Source organism: Elaeis guineensis, chromosome 4 (genome assembly GCF_000442705.2).
Source record: "Elaeis guineensis isolate ETL-2024a chromosome 4, EG11, whole genome shotgun sequence".
In the NCBI taxonomy this organism is placed as follows: domain Eukaryota; kingdom Viridiplantae; phylum Streptophyta; class Magnoliopsida; order Arecales; family Arecaceae; genus Elaeis; species Elaeis guineensis.
In genome coordinates, this window is record NC_025996.2 from 6,492,632 (window position 1) to 6,512,258 (window position 19,627).

The 19,627-nt window shown below is 37.0% G+C and overlaps 2 protein-coding genes across 2 annotated transcripts; both read left to right on the top strand.

The window, feature by feature from the left end:
* Positions 1–4,528: 4,528 nt before the first annotated feature.
* Positions 4,529–10,022, top strand: LOC105044145 (hexokinase-2, chloroplastic). Its single transcript, XM_010921950.4, has 9 exons — positions 4,529–4,969; positions 5,427–5,577; positions 5,671–5,853; positions 7,155–7,229; positions 7,313–7,468; positions 7,722–7,817; positions 7,980–8,110; positions 9,288–9,369; positions 9,471–10,022. The coding sequence occupies exons 1-9, from the start codon at positions 4,629–4,631 to the stop codon at positions 9,810–9,812; spliced, it is 1,557 nt and encodes a 518-aa protein (XP_010920252.2). The 5' UTR covers positions 4,529–4,628; the 3' UTR covers positions 9,813–10,022.
* A 1,741-nt stretch (positions 10,023–11,763) lies between these two features.
* Positions 11,764–13,326, top strand: LOC105037154 (protein CDI). Its single transcript, XM_010912849.4, is given in 2 exon segments — positions 11,764–12,909; positions 12,912–13,326. Coding segments are annotated over 2 exon segments (771 nt in total). The 5' UTR covers positions 11,764–12,242; the 3' UTR covers positions 13,016–13,326.
* The last annotated feature ends 6,301 nt before the right edge of the window (positions 13,327–19,627 follow it).

The window sequence follows — 19,627 nt, forward strand, 5'->3', positions numbered from 1 at the left end:
AAATGACTTTACTTGTCAGCATTTACAGAGTTTTTTTTTTGGTGAGAACAGCATTTACAGAGTTTGATGAATGTTTCAACATGCGATCGTGGATTCTATGAATAGATTCCGGGTGTGTTTTATTTGAGATGGAATTAAAATCCGAAAAACATATTCCACAACACATTTAGTTCATCACTAAAATTAGAATTTAAAAATCACTTAAATAGAAACGTATTTTTGAAAAATCAATTAAACATAGTGATAGTTTTTCAAAATTAATTTTTTTTACGTAAACCTAATGAAATGGGATTTCAATACTGAGATAAGAGCCTGAATTGAATTTTGGAGATTAGAATATTTCATTCTCTTGTAGAATGAGAATAAGAATAGGACTCCTTCCAACCAAATGATTTCAACGGGAGTCATTTTGATTTTGTTTTAAGAGCTCAACTCTTTTCGACTAAATTTATCCTCAAAAGCCAAACAGCCTCCTTCCTAAAGTTGTGCTTCAATACCAAACCCTGTTTCTGTATAAAGGAAAAAGAATAAAAACTTTGTTCTCACTAAAAGGAGTATCATACCCTGTTTCAAAGAAGCCTTGCACAGCCACTGAATCATATTGCCGGGTTCTCGCTGAATGGTAATAAACGAGACTGTTGTGGGCAGACTGTGGGGGGATCTCCCTTAATAGTCCCACATCGGGCAACTCTGGTGTGTGCATGTGCTTAAGAGGGATACGAGCACGTCTTCTCTCACGAGGCGCCTTTTGCCCAAGGGCAAAGAACAAAATCGTGAGGCCGTCTGCGTGACGTTGGGCCGGAGAGGTACAACCCCCGATGGGGCCCGATCAGGAGTTCCAGAGACAACCTCCGATGGGGACCACGGGGCACGCTCCCTGTCTGGACCTAGCCAAAGCGGGCAATACTTCGTGGGGCGGAGCGTGGTTGATTCCGACGACTTGCTTGACACGTGTGTACAACAGTGGCGCGCCAGGTAGGGGGCACCTGCCCCCTGTCCGCACATGCACCCTCCAGAGTGGGGGGCATGTTGTGGGCAGGCTGTGAGGGGACCTCCCTTAATAGTCCAACATCGGGCAACTCTGGTGTGTGCATGTGCTTAAGAGGGATACGAGCACACCTTCTCTCACGAGACGCCTTTTGTCCAAAGGGCAAAGGACAAAACCGTGAGGCCGTCTGCGTGATGCTGGGTCGGGGAGGTACAATCCCCGGTGGGATCCGATCAGGAGCTCCAGGGATAACTCCCGATGGGGACTACGGGGCACACTCCCTATCTGGACCTAGTCAAAGTGGGCAATACTTTGTGGAGCGGAGCGTGGTTGACTCTGACGACCTGTTTGACATGTATGTACAACAGAGATCATGCTATACGTACATGCAGTCACTGCTCCTTCTAGAAGAGAAAAGGCATCACATGTTAGTGGCTCCGCTAACAATTCCTTTTATCACATGTTAGTGGCCCCACTAATAAGTGAGGCCATCCATACTCGGCATCTCAAACTGTCTCATTGTTTAATAAATGTGCCTTTCTTCATGCTTCTCACTGTAGGGAAACAAGAGATATTAATTGATTGGGCAAAAGTCACAATTCTTTTCTTCAATTTGCTACTTTTAAAGAAATGCTGACATGGCATGGCCCCATCAATCCCACATGTGACATTTCTATATTGCACTAATTCCCAACTACCATGTAGATCTTGGAAATGGATGGGCAATGAAGGAGATATATAAAGATGGTAATTTACTTCACCCCATCAACTATATGATCTAACACAATCTAAATAGGACGGATTTTATCCAACCTGCAATAAATCTCAAATGAGTATTAGTAATTATAAAATCCAGCTCAAATCTAACCTGGATATATAGCTTTATAAATTCCTTCTTTGAGATTAAAAAAAAATATTTTTTATATAAAAAATTGATTTTTATAACTTCCTACCCAACATGTTTTACTCTACTTGTCGGCTTTGAAATGAGGAGGTCACCCACCCCTTACAAGTAGTCCATGACTTCATTGAAAAAAGTGCGATCCAAGTGCACATGGTATCCATTTTCATATGGGATCAGATAGAATTTTTGATATCTCATACAAATTAAAATATCTACTCATAAATCTTGAAAAAATCATGATTTCAGATATGGATCCGAATTTGGATTTTAAAATTTTTGGATTCGTATTTGGATATTTAATTAAAAAAGACCCTTGTAAGTGGCCTAGAACTTCAATCTCATCTTTAGCACTAAATACAGGTCAGATGAAAATCCACCGTACCTGAATAGAAATTTAAGCACAATCTCATCCTTAGGAATAGAAACAGGTTGAATAAAATCCTACCATATCCATTTAGATAGAAATTTCTAATTCAGATATCCAATAAAAGTTCTCATGCTAAACCACCTGGCTACAACGTGCTTTTATACTTTATACAAGTAGCTTATTTTACTTAGTCATGTATATTTAGATCGTTAAATAATTATTTGACATTTTAATCATTATTTTTAAAAATAAAACCCTTTTTTGATTAAAAATGAAAAATAAGTATACTTTATTTTATTTTTTATGATATTTTCAAGACCTTATTGTTAAGCCTATTTAAAGATATTAATAACTACTTCAGATTGCTACATTTAGATATAATTTTTCCACAATTTTTTTAAAAATAAATACTTCATGATTATTTTTTATTTATAATGTAATAAAGGGCAACAGCCACATTTGATCTAAATTTTTATTAACATTTTCATAATACTTTTATTTTATTTTTTAAATATTTTAATACAAAATCCACGGGACTAATAAATTATACTCTCGGCAAATTAGTCTTATTAAAAATTTAATAAACATGCTTAAATCTTTTATCATATGTCAAATAATATCTAATTTAATATCTAATTTATATCTATATTTCCACTTATATTTAAGTCATTTCAGAATGGATATAGATATACTTTGGTATCCATCAACTAATTGCTGACAAATGCGGATCCACAAAGGGTGTAATGCAACCAAAGAAAGCAGGCCGTGCCGGTGCGGCATGCCGGGAATCCAACCGCTTCCGAACGACGCGAAGGTCGCGTCAACGTCGTCACATCCGCCATCCCCTCGCTATCTCCCTCCCTTGGGCTCTTGCACTAATAGTCTAATTTCTTCTTGAAATAAACTAAAAAAATGAAAAAAAAAAAAAGTCAGAGCTATTAGCGCGGCCGGTCGGAGATGCCCAATAAAAGCCGTTAACGCCCACTACAACGGTTTTGGAGGCAATTATTTACTTAATATTTATTTAAGAAAAGATAAATATAATATTTTGTTAAATAAATAAGTTTTTTTTTGTTGATAAATTTATTTATAATAATAATATTAATATTTGTTGGAGAATACCCACCGACCGACTGACAGCCGGACCGACCGACCGACTGACGGTCGGAGGGACCGACCGACCGACTGACACCGAACCGACCGACCGACTGACGGCCGGAGGGACCGACCGACCGACCGATAGCCGGAGGGACCGACCGACCGACTGACGGTCGGAGGGACCGATCGACCGACCGACAGCCGGAGCGACCGACCGACGGGCGCCATCACCGGCCAACTAACGGCCCACAACCGACTGAGGATGTGTCGATCGGGCATACTTTTCCCGACCGACCGAACCTAGAAGTCTGATGGCCGACTCACGTAAGACTCGCCGACCAACAGAGGGGCCCGAATCTCCCCCCGACGCCACTCAGCTGACCGCCGACCTAGGGTCGGTCGACTCCTCCGATCGCCGTACAGCCGCCAGAGCTTGTCAGTTTTGACAGCAACATGCGGCACGGCCACCTAGGAGCATTGTCCCGCCTATGGCATTGTCAACCCTAGTGATTTGACAGCCTCACGGCGACATGACACTTTTACGGCGACTTTGACAGTCTACAGTGAGTTGACAATTCCTCAATTGTCCGCGCCATTAATGACGGCGTCATACCGTGCTCCACTATATAAATCGGGGAAGGCAACAGTGCAAGGGATCTGGCCACTTCTCGACTTTGAATCCACAGGCTCGCTCCTCTCTCTCTCTCTCGATTGAGTTCTCTGTCTTCATTTCACTGTTGCCCAGTCACCTCTCTGACTTGACCGTCGAAGGGTCCCCGTCGGAGCCGCCTCCGATCAGTATGGACTTCTCTTTTTTGCAGGTGCACGTTTTCTGATGATCGGATGACGAGGCGATTGGCCGCAATAATATTATTGTTATTATCATTATTCGGTAAATAATAACGATCAGATAATTATCATTTTTCTTTAAGTAAATAAAAATAAGGAGTAAAATGCCGTATAACGTTTTTTTTTTTTTTTTTTCCTTCTGCAGCTAACGAAGGTTCGTTATTAGAACCGTAACATTTTCCAATGGAACCGAGCGGTACGCTCACCGCATGTCCCCCATGGACTGGGGTCAACAAGTAACAATGGACGCAAGGGTCGTCGGCTTCGCCTATGAAAATTTGGAAACCAAGAAAAAAAATTACTAAAAATTTTCCTTAAAACAATTAAGAAAGACAGGAAGGCGAATCTTTCTTTCTTTCTTTTTTTCTTTTATTTTATGGGAAGGACGAATTTTCTTTATAATCCTGCTCTGCTCCGAAACAATGCCAGCGACCCACCACCTTCTTCTCTGTCCCTCCTCCGCCCCCATTCCCCTATCCCTCCTCGGATCGGAGATGTCCGCCGCCGTCGGATCCTTCACCGCCCTCGTACCGCAGCCGGCGACGCGGAGGCGAGTTGCCTGGGCCACACGGTGCTCGGTGGCCGGCAGCGTCGCGGCGGCGAGCCCGATTCTCAAGAACCTGCACCTCAAGTGCGCCACGCCTCTCCCCGTGCTCCGCCACATCGCCGACGCCATGGCCGCGGATATGAGGGCCGGCCTTGCCGCCGATGGCGCCAGCGATCTCAAGATGATTCTCAGCTACGTCGACTCCCTACCCACTGGGTATGGTTAATTTGTTCCTACTTGTATAATATAATTTCTTTCCTTTAATTACTCGAAAGAAGGGCAAAGTCGCGATTTGGTTGGTTTGCTGGATTTAAAACAACAATTAGTGTGTTAATACTGTATTTATCTCGTAAGTGTCATGATCTTAATTATGAGCTAAGCTTATTGATTGCTCAAAAAGAGTGGGAAAATTTGAAGCTTGGTTCCCATCCTTAATAAGTTTCATCTTTTGATGGTGAAGAACTTTTCTTCTTGTTTATGGGTTCAAGAAACAAAGTTTTGTGACTTTAAATCATTTGGTACAAGTAAAGCATGATATTCTTAACAGATCATGACTCGATATTTTTTTCCTCTCTGTTTTGATAAAATTGTGATGCATACTTGTTGTTGTTTCTTCAGTTCTAATCAATATCTTCCTTCACTTGGTAGATTTATGAGATTTTTTATATTAAAGGAATGAGAAGGGCCTGTTCTATGCACTAGATCTTGGAGGTACTAATTTTCGAGTGCTGAGGGTACAATTGGGAGGAAAGGACAATCGGGTGGTTGACACCGAGTTTGAGCAGGTGTCAATTCCTCAAGAACTGATGCATGGTAGCACTGAGGTTTGTTCTTTTTCTGCTTTTGATTTCTTTTTCTCTTTTGCTTGTTGAGATCTTATTGGCATGTATATATTGATGTCTTGCATCTGTAAGCAGGAGTTATTTGATTTTATTGCATCTGGGTTTGCGAGGTTTGTTGCAAAAGAGGGTGAGAAATTTCGTCTGCCTCAGGGGAGAAAAAGAGAAATCGGTTTTACATTCTCCTTTCCAGTGAAGCAGACTTCAATAGATTCTGGTATTTTGATCAAGTGGACAAAGGGTTTTGCTGTCTCTGGGACGGTTAGGTTTCCTTTTACTGATACAACTCTCTATTTGCATGTTATAACAGATAAACTGTTGGATAAGCTCTTCATGGAACTGAGTAATATTCCATGAATGTATGACTGCTTAGAAACCTCATAAAAATGTATAACTGCTTAGAACAAGATGAATCCACCATCCGTGCTTATTAGATGTTCTGATATCAATTATTTTCATCCCTCGATGCTATGTATATTGCTATTTGTCTTGATTCTCTAGACACCATGAGAAAATTTTTGTTCTGATGTATCTGATAACTTTTCTTTTTCTGAGTCAAAGCAGTAAGAAAATAATTTGCTATCTTCTGCACTCATATCTTTCTTGATCATTCTTAATGATAATGCCATGTAGTTGTGATTAAATATAACCAACAAACAATCTTATATAGTGGGACTTATACTTCTGACCACCTTTTAGGCTCTATGAATGCATTTTAACTTGCATTACATCTTTTGATATAAAAATCAGACATGTCAGAATTATCAGAGTTTTTGGGACAAAGGAAAGAATCATTTGACATTCAAGAGTTACACTATTCATGATCTGCCAATTTTACAGAAGATGAAGTCCCAAGATTTTTTTAATATTTTCAGTTTTATAATAATATTATGAATTTAATTTACAAAATACATTTTGCTAAGCGTTCCCTCTCTCTCTTTCTCTCTTCCTCTTGTTAAAATGGACACACAAATATTCCTATCAATCTGACTCTTGCACCGATATTCATGCAAAACAACATTATCTGGATTAATATTCCTAAATTTGGGGGGCTTAGGAAAATACCATAGCACATTCACACCACGGGCATTCAGAGTCGTTGTGAACTTCAGCCAAAGAATTTAGCACATTCCCATTGTTCTTGAATCAGCATAGAAGGATATGATTAGGTGCATTCCATGAATTCCTTTGCATGTTTTTCTAATACATGTTCTTCAGAGTATATAAACAATATTATTTCAATTCCATATTTATATAATCTTGTATAGTTTGTTTTGTATTTATGTAAGCTGTTTATTGTTGTGATACCGGGAGAATATTGCATGACATCACAGGTGGGTCAACAGACAATGTGCTCTGATCTTTTTCATATTCTTATGATTGTATTACCTAGATGTTGAGCCACTTTTCTTTCTTTTAATGCCTTGATCTCCAAGTGAGTATGCTACATGTCCTCCACCTAGTCTTCCTTGAAATATGCAAAAAATAATATAAAAATGTTAACAACATTTTTTCGCATTATGTTATTCTTGATGAAACTGATGATGGATGATTGTGGACAGGCAGGGAAAGATGTGGTCGCATGCTTAAATGAAGCTCTGAAAAGGCAAGGGATGGATATGAGGGTCTCTGCCTTAGTATGTTCGCAGCTAGACATATAAGTTCTCCATATTTCCTATTTATTTGTTTACAGAACCACTAGGCTGATTAATTTGTGCAGGTTAATGATGCAGTGGGTACACTGGCTGGGGCACGCTACTGGGATGATGATGTTATGGTTGCTGTGATTTTGGGCACTGGTACTAATGCATGTTACATAGAGCACATGGATGCAATTCCTAAGCTGCAGGATCTGACAACTGGATCTGGAAAAACGGTTGGTCGGAGATTTATACTACTCGTGAATTTAAAATATAAGATAAGCTAATATGAGGACCATTCCTTATAGACTTTTCTGATGATGAATTCTGAATTAACTATCATTCTTATTTCTAGATGAATTTCATCTAGAAATAAGGCAGATGAATGGGTATAAATGCATACCATCTTTTAAGAAAATATTCCAGAAATATGAAATCAATAACCTTCTATTCCATGCTTTGGTTTGATGAAAACTCTGCATATCACAGATTATCAACACAGAGTGGGGAGCATTTTCAACTGGTCTTCCTTTGACTGAGTTTGATAAAGATATGGATAAAGAGAGCATAAATCCTGGAGAGCAAGTAAACATCTATAATAGCTGATCACAGTAAATTGGTTTGTTGTCACTATTATTTCCTTGTAGTGTATCTGATTCTTTTCTGGCATTTATCTCTTCTTTGCTCATTTGCTGAAATTACAATTTGAAGTTATCCGCCATTTTTTACTGATTTTCCTGTAAATAGATATTCGAGAAGACAATCTCTGGGATGTACCTAGGTGAAATAGTAAGAAGGGTACTGCTCAAGATGGCTGAAGTTTCAGCTTTGTTTGGTGATTATGTTCCTGATAAGCTCTCTGTTCCCTTTGTATTAAGGCAAGCTATTGTTCTTCGATTGTATATTTGGTTTTCAAATCAAGGGTTCTTCATATTAGACCTGCTGTGTACTTGGTCAACAAAAAAAAATGCAGAATTAAGCTGAGTCGTATTGATATCTTATTGGACATCTTTTTTTTTTTTTTTTTTTAACTTTTTCTAGGTCATATGTTATTTCCACAAGCTATCAACTACCATGCTTCGTTCGTTTTATCTGCTAAATAATCTGATCCTGAAATAATCATCAGAGTATTTTTTTTATAGCATATAGGATTGCATGAAGAAGGCATAAAAGTTAGCAATAATATAGCTGCTGTTACTAGCAGAAAAACATTAGAAAAAATTGCTTTCCATTGAACTTCAAAGTTCTAGATAAAATTCCAAAATAGAAACTCAAACATATAGTTTTTGCTGGAACCGATCCAAAATAACGGGTATGCAATTGTAAAAGGCTGGGGCTGATAAGTGCAATGGCATGGCTTCGAGTCATAGGGCAGCCAATTTGTGAGAAAAAATGCCAAATGTTAGCATCTTCCTCAGTTTGCCCTTCCTAGAAGCTCGGATTGCTGGGATCATAACCGGGTAATGGCCCTTTCCCAAAACTGGGGACAATATTAAATATTTGGCAGAAATTGGATGTATTGTATATATGGACCATATGAATGTTACGTTTTTGTCATTTCCTTATTTTCTGGATCTTCGATATTAATTTCCTACCATTTTGACATAACATTTTCTCAACTTGAACTTGGATTTTGAAAGGTTTAGAAGGATTTTGGTAGCATTTTAATATTAGGTTCTGAAAAAAATTTAAAAGGGTAAATGTCTCTGTGGTAGATCTGACTATCCTTGATCTGAAACCTCATAGACATTGTGATAGTCAGGTTCAGATTGGGTCTTTATGTGTATATTTTTCCATTAGTTCTCAGGTTCTTCTGACTTTTAAAGGCACCTCAGCATTAGTTATGGAGTCATGGACCATGTTATTTACCTCCCTTGGCTTGATGTGGATAACCCATTGGAGATGCTTTACCTCTGGGTTCTCTCTTGAATTGGGATTTCCCAGTCTGACTTTGTAATTTGACCATTTGTAGCTGTAAAATCTTTAGAGCACTTACAAGAAGAACAAGGAAAGCTTTTTGAGTAAGAAGGCTAAGTTCTCTGATTGCAATTACAGGACTCCTGATCTTTGTGCTATGCACCAGGATGACTCTGAAGATCTGGAAGCAGTTGACTTGATCTTGAATGACACTGTTGGTGTAAGTACTAATCTGGCCTTTCAGTGTATAACTCTTCTCAGCATGCATCAAGTGAGCCTTTCTTACTAGAAAATATTTTCTTGAACTTCCATTCTCCTTAGGTAACAAGGTCCTCCCCAGATGCAAGGAAGATCGTTGCAGAGGTCTGTGATACCATAGTGAAGAGAGGTGGGAGACTGGCTGGGGCAGGTATAGTGGGTATTCTGCAGAAAATGGAGCAAGACTCCAAAGGACTTATCTTTGGAAAAAGAACGGTGGTTGCAATGGATGGTGGCCTTTATGAGCATTATCCCCAGTACCGGAAATATCTCAAGGAGGCTGTGACAGAGTTACTTGGTTCAGAAGCCTCAAAAAATGTGATCATAGAGCATACGAAAGATGGTTCTGGCATTGGAGCAGCTCTTTTGGCAGCCATAAATTCTAAGTATTCAACTGAAGTCTAAGATTAGATAGGCGATCCCAACAGAGTGATAACAAATTTTTTTACGGCAGTTTTGTTTAGTCGGAGTTGTATCTTTTGTACTTTTAACCAAGTTGAGCATCTTAGCTTTGAGGTGAGGATTAAGAGTCATATCCAGAGAGACCATCTGTATGAACTGGACAAATGATGTCACACTTTACTATAAATAAAACAAATAAAGTTACATGGGGAACTCTGGAGAAATATGAATGTTTAAGTGTAGATACCTTGTTTCCATTCTGCTGGGAGAATTAAATTCAAGCAAAAAGATTGTGCGTCTCTCCCGTCTGTATCACTAATTTCAAGGACTACATTTTCTTCTTGCTGCCAGCCAAGGCTTGGAGTCGCGGTTCGGTGCACCATTCATGATGTGGGAATCACATTTGGGTTGAGTCTAGCGCTCCAAGATAACAAGGCCTGCCTACCTAAAATGATTACAAATCTCAATGGGGTAAACCAGGGCATTTTATATGGTAATTGAGGTCTTCACCTACACTGCCGCGCCCCCACCCACCAGTCGCCTGCTTCCTCTTTAACCTAACCTGACTGATGTTGAATCGATGGGGGATATCGAATTTGACAGCAGAGGCATGATACATCTCTTCATTTTGCAATGTTATTTAGGCAAAGTCCAGTGCTACGTTACCTGTTTGCAGGGCCGGCCCTGGGGCAGATCAAATTGGGCGACCGTCCCAAGCCCCAGATCTAGACTTTGTATTGACATTCCAATAAGGTGCAAAGATGACTTTCTACAATATTATAATAAAAAAAATAATTAAATAGATTAATAATGAGTTTTATACACTGCTTAACGAATATATTTATAGAAAATTATTGCACGTAGATTAATTTTTCAATAATAATTAATATTTAAAGTATGTTAATTTTTAATAGAGAAGGTCCCATTTTTTCATTTAACCCTAGGTCTAAAAAATGTCAGGACCGGCCCTGCCTGTTTGGTGTGGCAAAGAGTGATCGGTAAATTCAAGGCGGATTAGGCTATTTACGGGTGCCATGCCAACAACACAAATGAGCAAAAACTGGTAGCTTCATGGGCTCACAGAGGCTTTCATGTACAACAATGCAACTTCAGAAGGACGAGTATGCGACAACCATGTTTGTATTGGTTTGATGCCAGAATTGTTTAAAGATTGAGAATGTTATCTATTTTGTCCTTCGGTTCCTGATAAATTATGATCTCTAGTCCTTCCATGGCACTCCTCCAAGACTAGAGCTTAAGCAATTTTCAACGTGGTATATAGCAAGCATAGACTCCTTGTTTGGTGGTGCCTCAGTATTGCGGTCTCACCACCCAAAAGATTAAGTTGTTGGAAGGAGCATTGGACAAGGCTAATAAATCTTTGTGATATTCTTTTTATTAATTAATGTGGAATTATGACAGTAGGGATTGAATATTTATGGTTGAAAAAAAAAAAAAAGAAGCAATAATACCCATCTATTACTTCTCCACATTGTGCGAGTCATCAAACTCTTAGAAATTAGGAGTTCCAATTTGAAAATTTTAATTTATATATTAACGCATGGCTACACAGGATGCTAAGTACATATTTATATAGTTTATGTAACATATAAATGTCTGCACAAATCATATGGATGCACATCATGCACGTACAACCACTTAATCGTTTCTTGCAATCATTTCATGCAACATTATCAGCGTCGGACCTGTCGGTGAGTACAGTGACTCGTGTTTAACGACCACATTTTTGACTGCACCGATAACTCTTTGACTTCAGCAGTGGTACACAGATTCAGGTGTGCTATTCCAATTTCAGCCTCTGCACATGTATGATAAATAGTAATTAATATTACTGTGGGCTCGCAAGGTGGCACTCATTTAAGCTTGCGTATATGTCACTAAAAACCGATCATTCATGGCCAGTTGTCGAGATCTATATATCCAGTCAAAACCAAGCATCAAACTGCAGGCGGATCTCACACCAATTGCCAACTGGCCACCGCTGGGGTCGGAGCACCGCTCAATCCGGCTTAACAGCCCCCGGACTACTCGATCCCGTGACCGCCTGTGGAAGTGGAGCTCTTTTCCTCCGACTCCTCAGCCCTCGCCCTTCCCTTCCTTCCGGACGCCCCGGCAATTCCCATAACCAGGGGCGCCTATCTAGCCGGCCCCCGCCCGCCGGTAACCTTACCCTCCCCCACGAAACCCGTGGCCCAAATAGGAAACCTTAAAATACCGGGGGTACCCCAAAGCGGGCCGCGTACCATCCACCTCCTCCTCTCCTTCTATTTCACTCACTGCCCTCCGCCCTTCCATCCTCACCTCCCGCTGCCCCCTCTTCTCAAAACCCTAATAATTTCTGCCCCCAAACCCTAGATCTTAGATCCCAATCCCTCCACATTATCCTCCAAAGGACCATTTTTTAGATCTGTCATGGGCTCGGAGATCCCTCCTTCCTCCGCCGCCGGCGCGGATCTCGCCGGCGAAGGGCAGCGGCCATTCAAGATCTTTATAGGCTACGACCCCCGGGAGGACGCGGCCTTCGATGTGTGCCGCCACTCCCTCCTGAAGCGCTCGTCGGTGCCGCTCGAGATCCACCCCATCAAGCAGTCGGAGCTCCGCGCCGCCGGACAGTTCTGGCGCGAGCGCGGCCCCACCGAGAGCACCGAGTTTTCCTTCACCCGATTCCTCACCCCCTACCTCGCCGGTTCTCAGGGGTGGGCCATGTTCGTCGACTGCGACTTCCTCTACCTCGCCGACATCAAGGAATTGATCTCCCTGATCGACGACAAGTACGCGATCATGTGCGTCCATCACGAGTACGCCCCCAAGGAGACCACCAAGATGGACGGCGCCGTTCAGACGGTGTACCCGCGCAAGAACTGGTCCTCCATGGTGCTCTACAACTGCGGCCACCCCAAGAACCGGGCGGCGCTCACCCCCGAGGCCGTCAGCACGCAGACCGGCGCCTTCCTCCACCGCTTCGTCTGGCTCGACGACGCCGAGATCGGCGAGATTCCCTTCGTCTGGAACTTCCTCGTCGGCCACAACAAGGTCGATCCCGACGACCCCGCAACGTTCCCCAAGGCCATCCATTACACCATGGGGGGCCATGGTTCGAGAGGTACAAGGATTGCGAATTCGCTGATCTCTGGCTCCAGGAGCTTGAGGACGCGAGCAAGGGGAAGAAAACGGCCGATGCTTGATGCCTAGGTGATGATGATATGATTGGATCTGGATAGCTAGTAACGTTACGATTTCTACTAATTAGTATAAACTACTATTCTTTTTGTTATGATTTTTTTTTTTTAATGCAAGGTTGTTTTCTAGATCACTATGTCGTAACAGATCGATGATGATTTCTGTTCTCTAATAAGTGATGTGAAATGGGCAATGTGGGTGATTGCGGTTAGTAAAGTTTAATGTGGGCTACTTCTGTTCACCAAAATGCAATTTTTTCCCCGTTACAATCGAGATTTCTTCTATTATTACAATTGAAAGAATTTATTTATTTTCAGCATAGATTGTTTGTATTTCTTGTTTAGCATGTGGATTGATTTTTATTTTTTTAAATTTTTTTTTAAAATTCCCCCTGACTCCAAAGGTAAGAGATTAAAGTATTGATTGAGATCAATTTTTTTGCTAAAGAAGCTCAATCTTAGAGTTTTTGACACCAGAGTTTGATCAAGTTATGGATGCAATTCTTTAACCCTTTGCCAAGTATCCATATGGGGCACATTTTGGCATCCGCATAGCAATTGAAGAGATACAACACACAGAAAAATAACTGCTGGCAAATCAGAGGCTGTGTCAATTTTGTAGAGCTTTTCCAACGAGGTTGGGATCGTTATTGTTAAACTACGGACTAGAGGACATTTTACTCGGTTGTTGTAGGAGGATCACATCGAATCAGATTGCATTTTCCAAATGCTAAATCTTGAAGTTCACAGAAATATTTTATGTCGGACCATTTAATATTTTTGACTTGCACGTTAATTTTTGTCTTGGAGTTACACTTTTATCTGTTTGAATGGATGGCAAAAGTCAAGAATTCACATTGCATAGATGGTAATACAACTACTTGAAAGAAGTTTGCCTTCCCTCAAATTCACATGCGCATAATTTTGACATAAACAATTTATGAACCACTATCATAAATTTTCAAAAATATGTATGAACGAATCTGTTATTATGATAAAATCCCCAAACTAATGTATCAATCTCAGGGGATTCTTCCACTGTGCCTTTTAACAGGGCAAGGCTATCCGATGGATGCCTCTGTCTATTTGATGAGTCCTCTCTCTCTCTCTCTCTCTGTTTTACCCTCAAAGGGAGGTGAGCCTCAAATTCATTAGTTTATGAGAAGGCATTAGCCTGCACAAGATATTCTAGATATTGTAGTTGAGGGGAAGGTTATTTCCATCAAGAAGCATCAATCCCTAGCCCATCGGCTGGCTGGTTCCCTCCCCCAAAGGTATGGTTAACCTATGGAGTGGGTATGACAGACATACTTAAGTAAAGGATCTGCAACGATGCATTAATCATGCACGCACAACACGCCATCATGATCATGTAAGTGACATCTGCATCACAATACTTGAGTGTAACTGGAACAAGAAATGAGGGCCCGGTGGGGCCAAAGACACCCCAGTGCCCTGAAGAAACAGGTAAAGCATCATTTGAAGTGGCAAGTGGGGTTACAATCGGGCCAAGTCGAGTTGTTAGAGGCTCAGATTTGACTCGATTTAAATTTTTTTGATTTGAAATTTGACTTTAGATTGATTGAGCTTCACAAAAAAATATATATAAATAAAAATAAAAAAAATCAAATTTAAATTTGACTTGATTATCAATCGAACCATGGTCAAGCTTTAGTTTGAACTTGAATTCGAGTTTTAATCATAATTTAAAAAATAGTTAAAATAAATATAACATAATATTATATTTTAAAATATTAAATTAATAATATATATTATAAATAAAATATAATATTTTTAAAAATATATATATGTATTCAATTAGACTTGCCAGCTTTTAAGTCAAGTATTTTGCTATTTGAGTTCGATTCAAGTTTAATAATAATTGAATTGAGTTGAGCTTAGATTTGAATCAACTCAAGTAGCTCATGAGCTGGTCAATTTATTTGCAACTCTAGTAGCATGTTTCAATTTAAAGCAGTTCTCTCTCTTTCCTCACATGATATGCTAATAAGAAATATGAGATCGCTTATGAAAAAAATAGAGGGCGGATTCATTTTCATTTCTCTCCTCTTTTTGTTTATCCATCTTCTTATCCCTGAATGCCTATTTGATGGAATATACAAACAATTTTGCTACACGTGAATATGATGAGAAACAGCTAAAAATATCCAATAAAAGTCTGTAGAAGTAACATAGAAATTTCATGCAACAAAGTTGCATAGATGAAGTATAACTTACTTATTCTTTCTTATTTTGATAAAACTTTCTATTCTCCCCCCCATATAGGTAGACTTAAACAGGACAAGGTAACCACAACTATCAGCTTGCAAAATGTTATGAAGAGGACAAGGCAAGGGAATTGAACCAGGAAACCGTATTAACCGTATGCTCAGCTACATATCTGGCAAACCTATTTGCTGTTTTGTTGCCTTTTTTTTGAACATAAGTGGCCTAATATAACTCCAATTTGGATCTTAATCTCTAGATATCAATGAATTATGGGTGGGCATCCAACTCTACATTGGACTTTTCCTCATCCAAGGGATAATCGTAGAACGGTCTCCTTCTAAACAAACTTCCATGGCTCCAAACTTTGTTCCAATAACTAGTGATCCTGACCAAGCTATATGTAATTCTGCTATAGGCACTGCAGTACCATATAAATGAGTAGCTCCAATGGCTAGGACTCTAAATGGATGGTTTCGATTGATAAAACTGGTCCCTCCATCCTTAACTGATTCATCAAAACAAACATCCACAGCTTCAGGGTGCGGGCGTAGACTAGAAAAAGCGAGAAGCTCCATGATTGTGCTTTCTTTTTGGGGGTCTTTCCACATTTTTCTTGGTTGGTATGTTAGCTCTGAGACATTACAACTCTCTACTGTCCATTTTTGAGCTATTTGAAGAATCTAAATTGTTGTGGAAGAGAATGGCCTTTCCACATTTTTCTTGGTTGCTATGTTAGCTCCGAGACATTGCAACTCTTCACTGTCCATTTTTGAGCTCTTTGGAGAATCTAAATTGTTGTGGAAGAGAATGGTTAAAGATTTTTCAGTTTCTAGCCTTGCCAAAAGTGTATGATATGAAGGAAATGACAGTGGCATGATATGAATGGACTGTTCTTCTGATTCCATTGCTTAGAATATGGAGCACTTTTGTATTGTAATGGAACCTGATCAAAGACATTAGCAAGTGCCCACCTTTCTTGAGCTATAGGACATCGGATACAGGGGCGGCTCAACATATTTGGAGGCCTAAAACTAAATATTAAAATATAATTTTTTTAATTAAAATTTATATAATTTTTTTATTAAACTTTTATTTTTTTATTTTTTTGAGATGCAAAATTTTTAATTAATTTTTTATAATCAAATTCTTCTAACATTTTTTTTTCAATTGATAATATAGTCAACCCATTTAATCTTTCTTGAGACATTGTTGACCTTAAGTAAGATTTTATTAATTTTAATTTTGAAAAACTTCTTTCTACTGAAGCAACACTTACTGAAATTATTAACATTATTCTAAAAGTTATATATATATTTGAAAAAAATCGAGTCATCTTATATGATTGAGTATGTCCATTTGACTGTTATCTTCCACTTGTATAATTTTTTTTTTAAATTTTTAGCTCTGAAAATAAATCTAAACCATCAATATTAGAGTAGTTATTATATTTTAAAGAACATTCAAGATTAAAATAATATTCTTTTAAACTATCATTGTCTAATGACTTCAATTTTTTATCACTAAATAGAAAATCAAAAATATTTTCATATATCTTAAATTGTTCAAATCTATTTTGAAGTGAAAAAATTATTTAATCTATTATATATAAAAATAATCAATTTTAAATGATTCTTCAAGATATTTTATTATTTAATTATCAACATCCTGATCAAATTATTTCTTTCTACGAATGATACGCTTATCATGAAATTTAGGTTCTATTTTCATTTCAGATGTAAATTCTTTAGAAAAATCATAGCGGATGTAAATCCATCTTCTCTATATTTTTCAAAAAAAGAAAGAAGACCTTTTAATTGTTCTATAGCAACATCAATATGCATATCTTTTGATTGTAAACTTTTGCTAACTGAGTTAACAGCAAATAATATATCATACCAAATAGTCATGTCCAATAAAAATTTAAAATTTTCAAGCTCATATGTTGTTAAGCAATTATCTTCACTTTTAATTTTAGGATCTTCACTAACTTCTGCTAATTCCAATAAAGTATCTCTTATTTGTGGAGCTTGGAATCTTGTTGCTTTAACACTTTCAATACGATTTTTTCAATGTGTTTGTGATAATAATTTAAGAGTTAAATCGAAAATATTATCTTGTAAAATTTTCTATCATTTAGTAGAAGAAAATAGTGAATATATATATTGTACCACTCCAAAAAATGATATAACTTTAGTACAAGAACTAGCCATGTCACAAAGTACTAAATATAGACCATGACAACCACATGGTGTATAAAAGAATCTAAGATTTATATCTAAAAGTCTTTTTTGCACTCCTTGCTGTTTGCCCTTTATATTAGATCTATTATCATATCCCTGTCTTCTTAAATAATTAATATCAAGTCTAATATATTTTATTTCATCTATAATGACATTAAAAAGATCTTTTCTGATTGTATCATCTACTTTTAAGAATTCAAAAAAATATTTCATAATTTTGATTGGACTTGATGAAATATTTACACATCATAAGATAAAAGATATTTTCTCTTGATAACTTGCATCTGGAATACAATCAAGTATTATTGAAAAATATTTTACTTCTATAATTTTTTTAATAATTTTATTTTTAATTTCACTTACTAACAAATTTATCAATTCATTTTGTATATTATGTCCAAGGTAATGAGTATAAATTTTATTATCTTTAATACGTCGAATATATTCTTGCATCATCGGATCGAATTCTGCAATCATTTCAATTAGACTTAAAAAATTTTCATTATTTTCTTGATATACCTTTTCATTTTTTCTACGAAAAGCCAAATTATTTTTTACCAAGAGTTTTTACTACAATAAAAATTCTTAATAATACTTTTTTTCAATATTCTTCATCTTTATTTATTTATTTTTGAATATTTTTATCAATTATTTTATTTTTCAACAACTTCATTGCTAAATCAATCCATGAACTCATATTAATAATATGCTCATTACTCATCTCATGACTCTTAAGCTTAGCCCTAAGATTTCTCCAATCTCTACTGCCAACATTAGCTAGTTTACTTATACTAGAAGCAGAATTAAATAATTTACAATAAAAATAAAATACTCTGTCTATGTTTTTTGAATAAATTAGCAATCTTCTTTCATGCTTCTCTCCATTTGCCAACTTTTGAATATAGTATGTAGTAGAAAAATGTCTTAAGAATTTATTTTTAGAAAAATCTATATCATCAATTCTAATTGGACCTTTTTCTACTAATAAATCTCTCAAATTTGTATCAATATTTATCCATTGACTTAAATCATAAATATTTTCAGAAATGCAATCATTTAAATTAATCGATTGGTTCTCTTCACTATAACTTTGAGGATCATTTTGAATCTCTTCGTTGACTTCTTCTCGTTCTAATATTTTATTATCATCTAATTCTAAAAGATTATTAACTTGTTCATTTAAGAAATATTTATCAATATTTTTTAATTTATTATTTTTATTATTTATAAAAAATTTATTAAGAGCTCTTTTTTGAGATTGTATTAAATTTTTAATTCTTCTTCTTTTTTGAAGCTTTGAATAATCAGATTCATATTTTTGAATTGACATATTTAAATTTTTATTATGAATCATCAAAAAAATTTAACTATTATAATTATTTTATATTTTTTAAATAGCTAATACAAGATCAACAATCAAAATTTCTAATTCAATGAGTCAAGTATTAAATAAAATAAAGATAATATATAATAATATAATATAAATTTTAAATTAAATAAAAAATATGTAAAGATTAAAATAATAGTATCCGATTGTTGAATGCTGATTGTAAATGAGATGATTAATAATCAACTAATTTATAGTATCGATTGTTGAATGCTGTTGCACGAGAGTGCAAACTGCAGAAAATATGAGTTAGAGTTATTATCAAGAAGAAGAGTAAAGAGAATAATAAAAGAAGAATTAAGAAATAGATATATAAATTTAAAAAAATTATTTTTTCTTGTAAAAAAAATTGTATTAATATAGAGAAAAAATGGATAATCTTGTTGAACTTACAAACACAGAATAATCCAAACTACAAAATATCAAAGTATCAAATACTTCCCAACCCCAACTAGTTTTGAGAATTTACAAATCTTCCGAAGGAGTACAAAAGTAGATAATAAAAAAAAATTTAAAAACTGAATAAAATTCTATATTGCTATGGAGTTGTATATGCTGTGTAAAATATGGAGCATCCACAATATTTCTGTCAAAATATAACAGTATAAGAAAATAAGTAAACAACCTATTTTTATAAAGGATGAAAGAAAATGACCATTGGTGGACTAACTCGGTAATTGGCCACTGTTAATGAAGCAGCGCTTGCCACCTGCTCTTTTATTTTTCCTCCGACGCTGTCGCGAACAGTAACCCCTTACACTC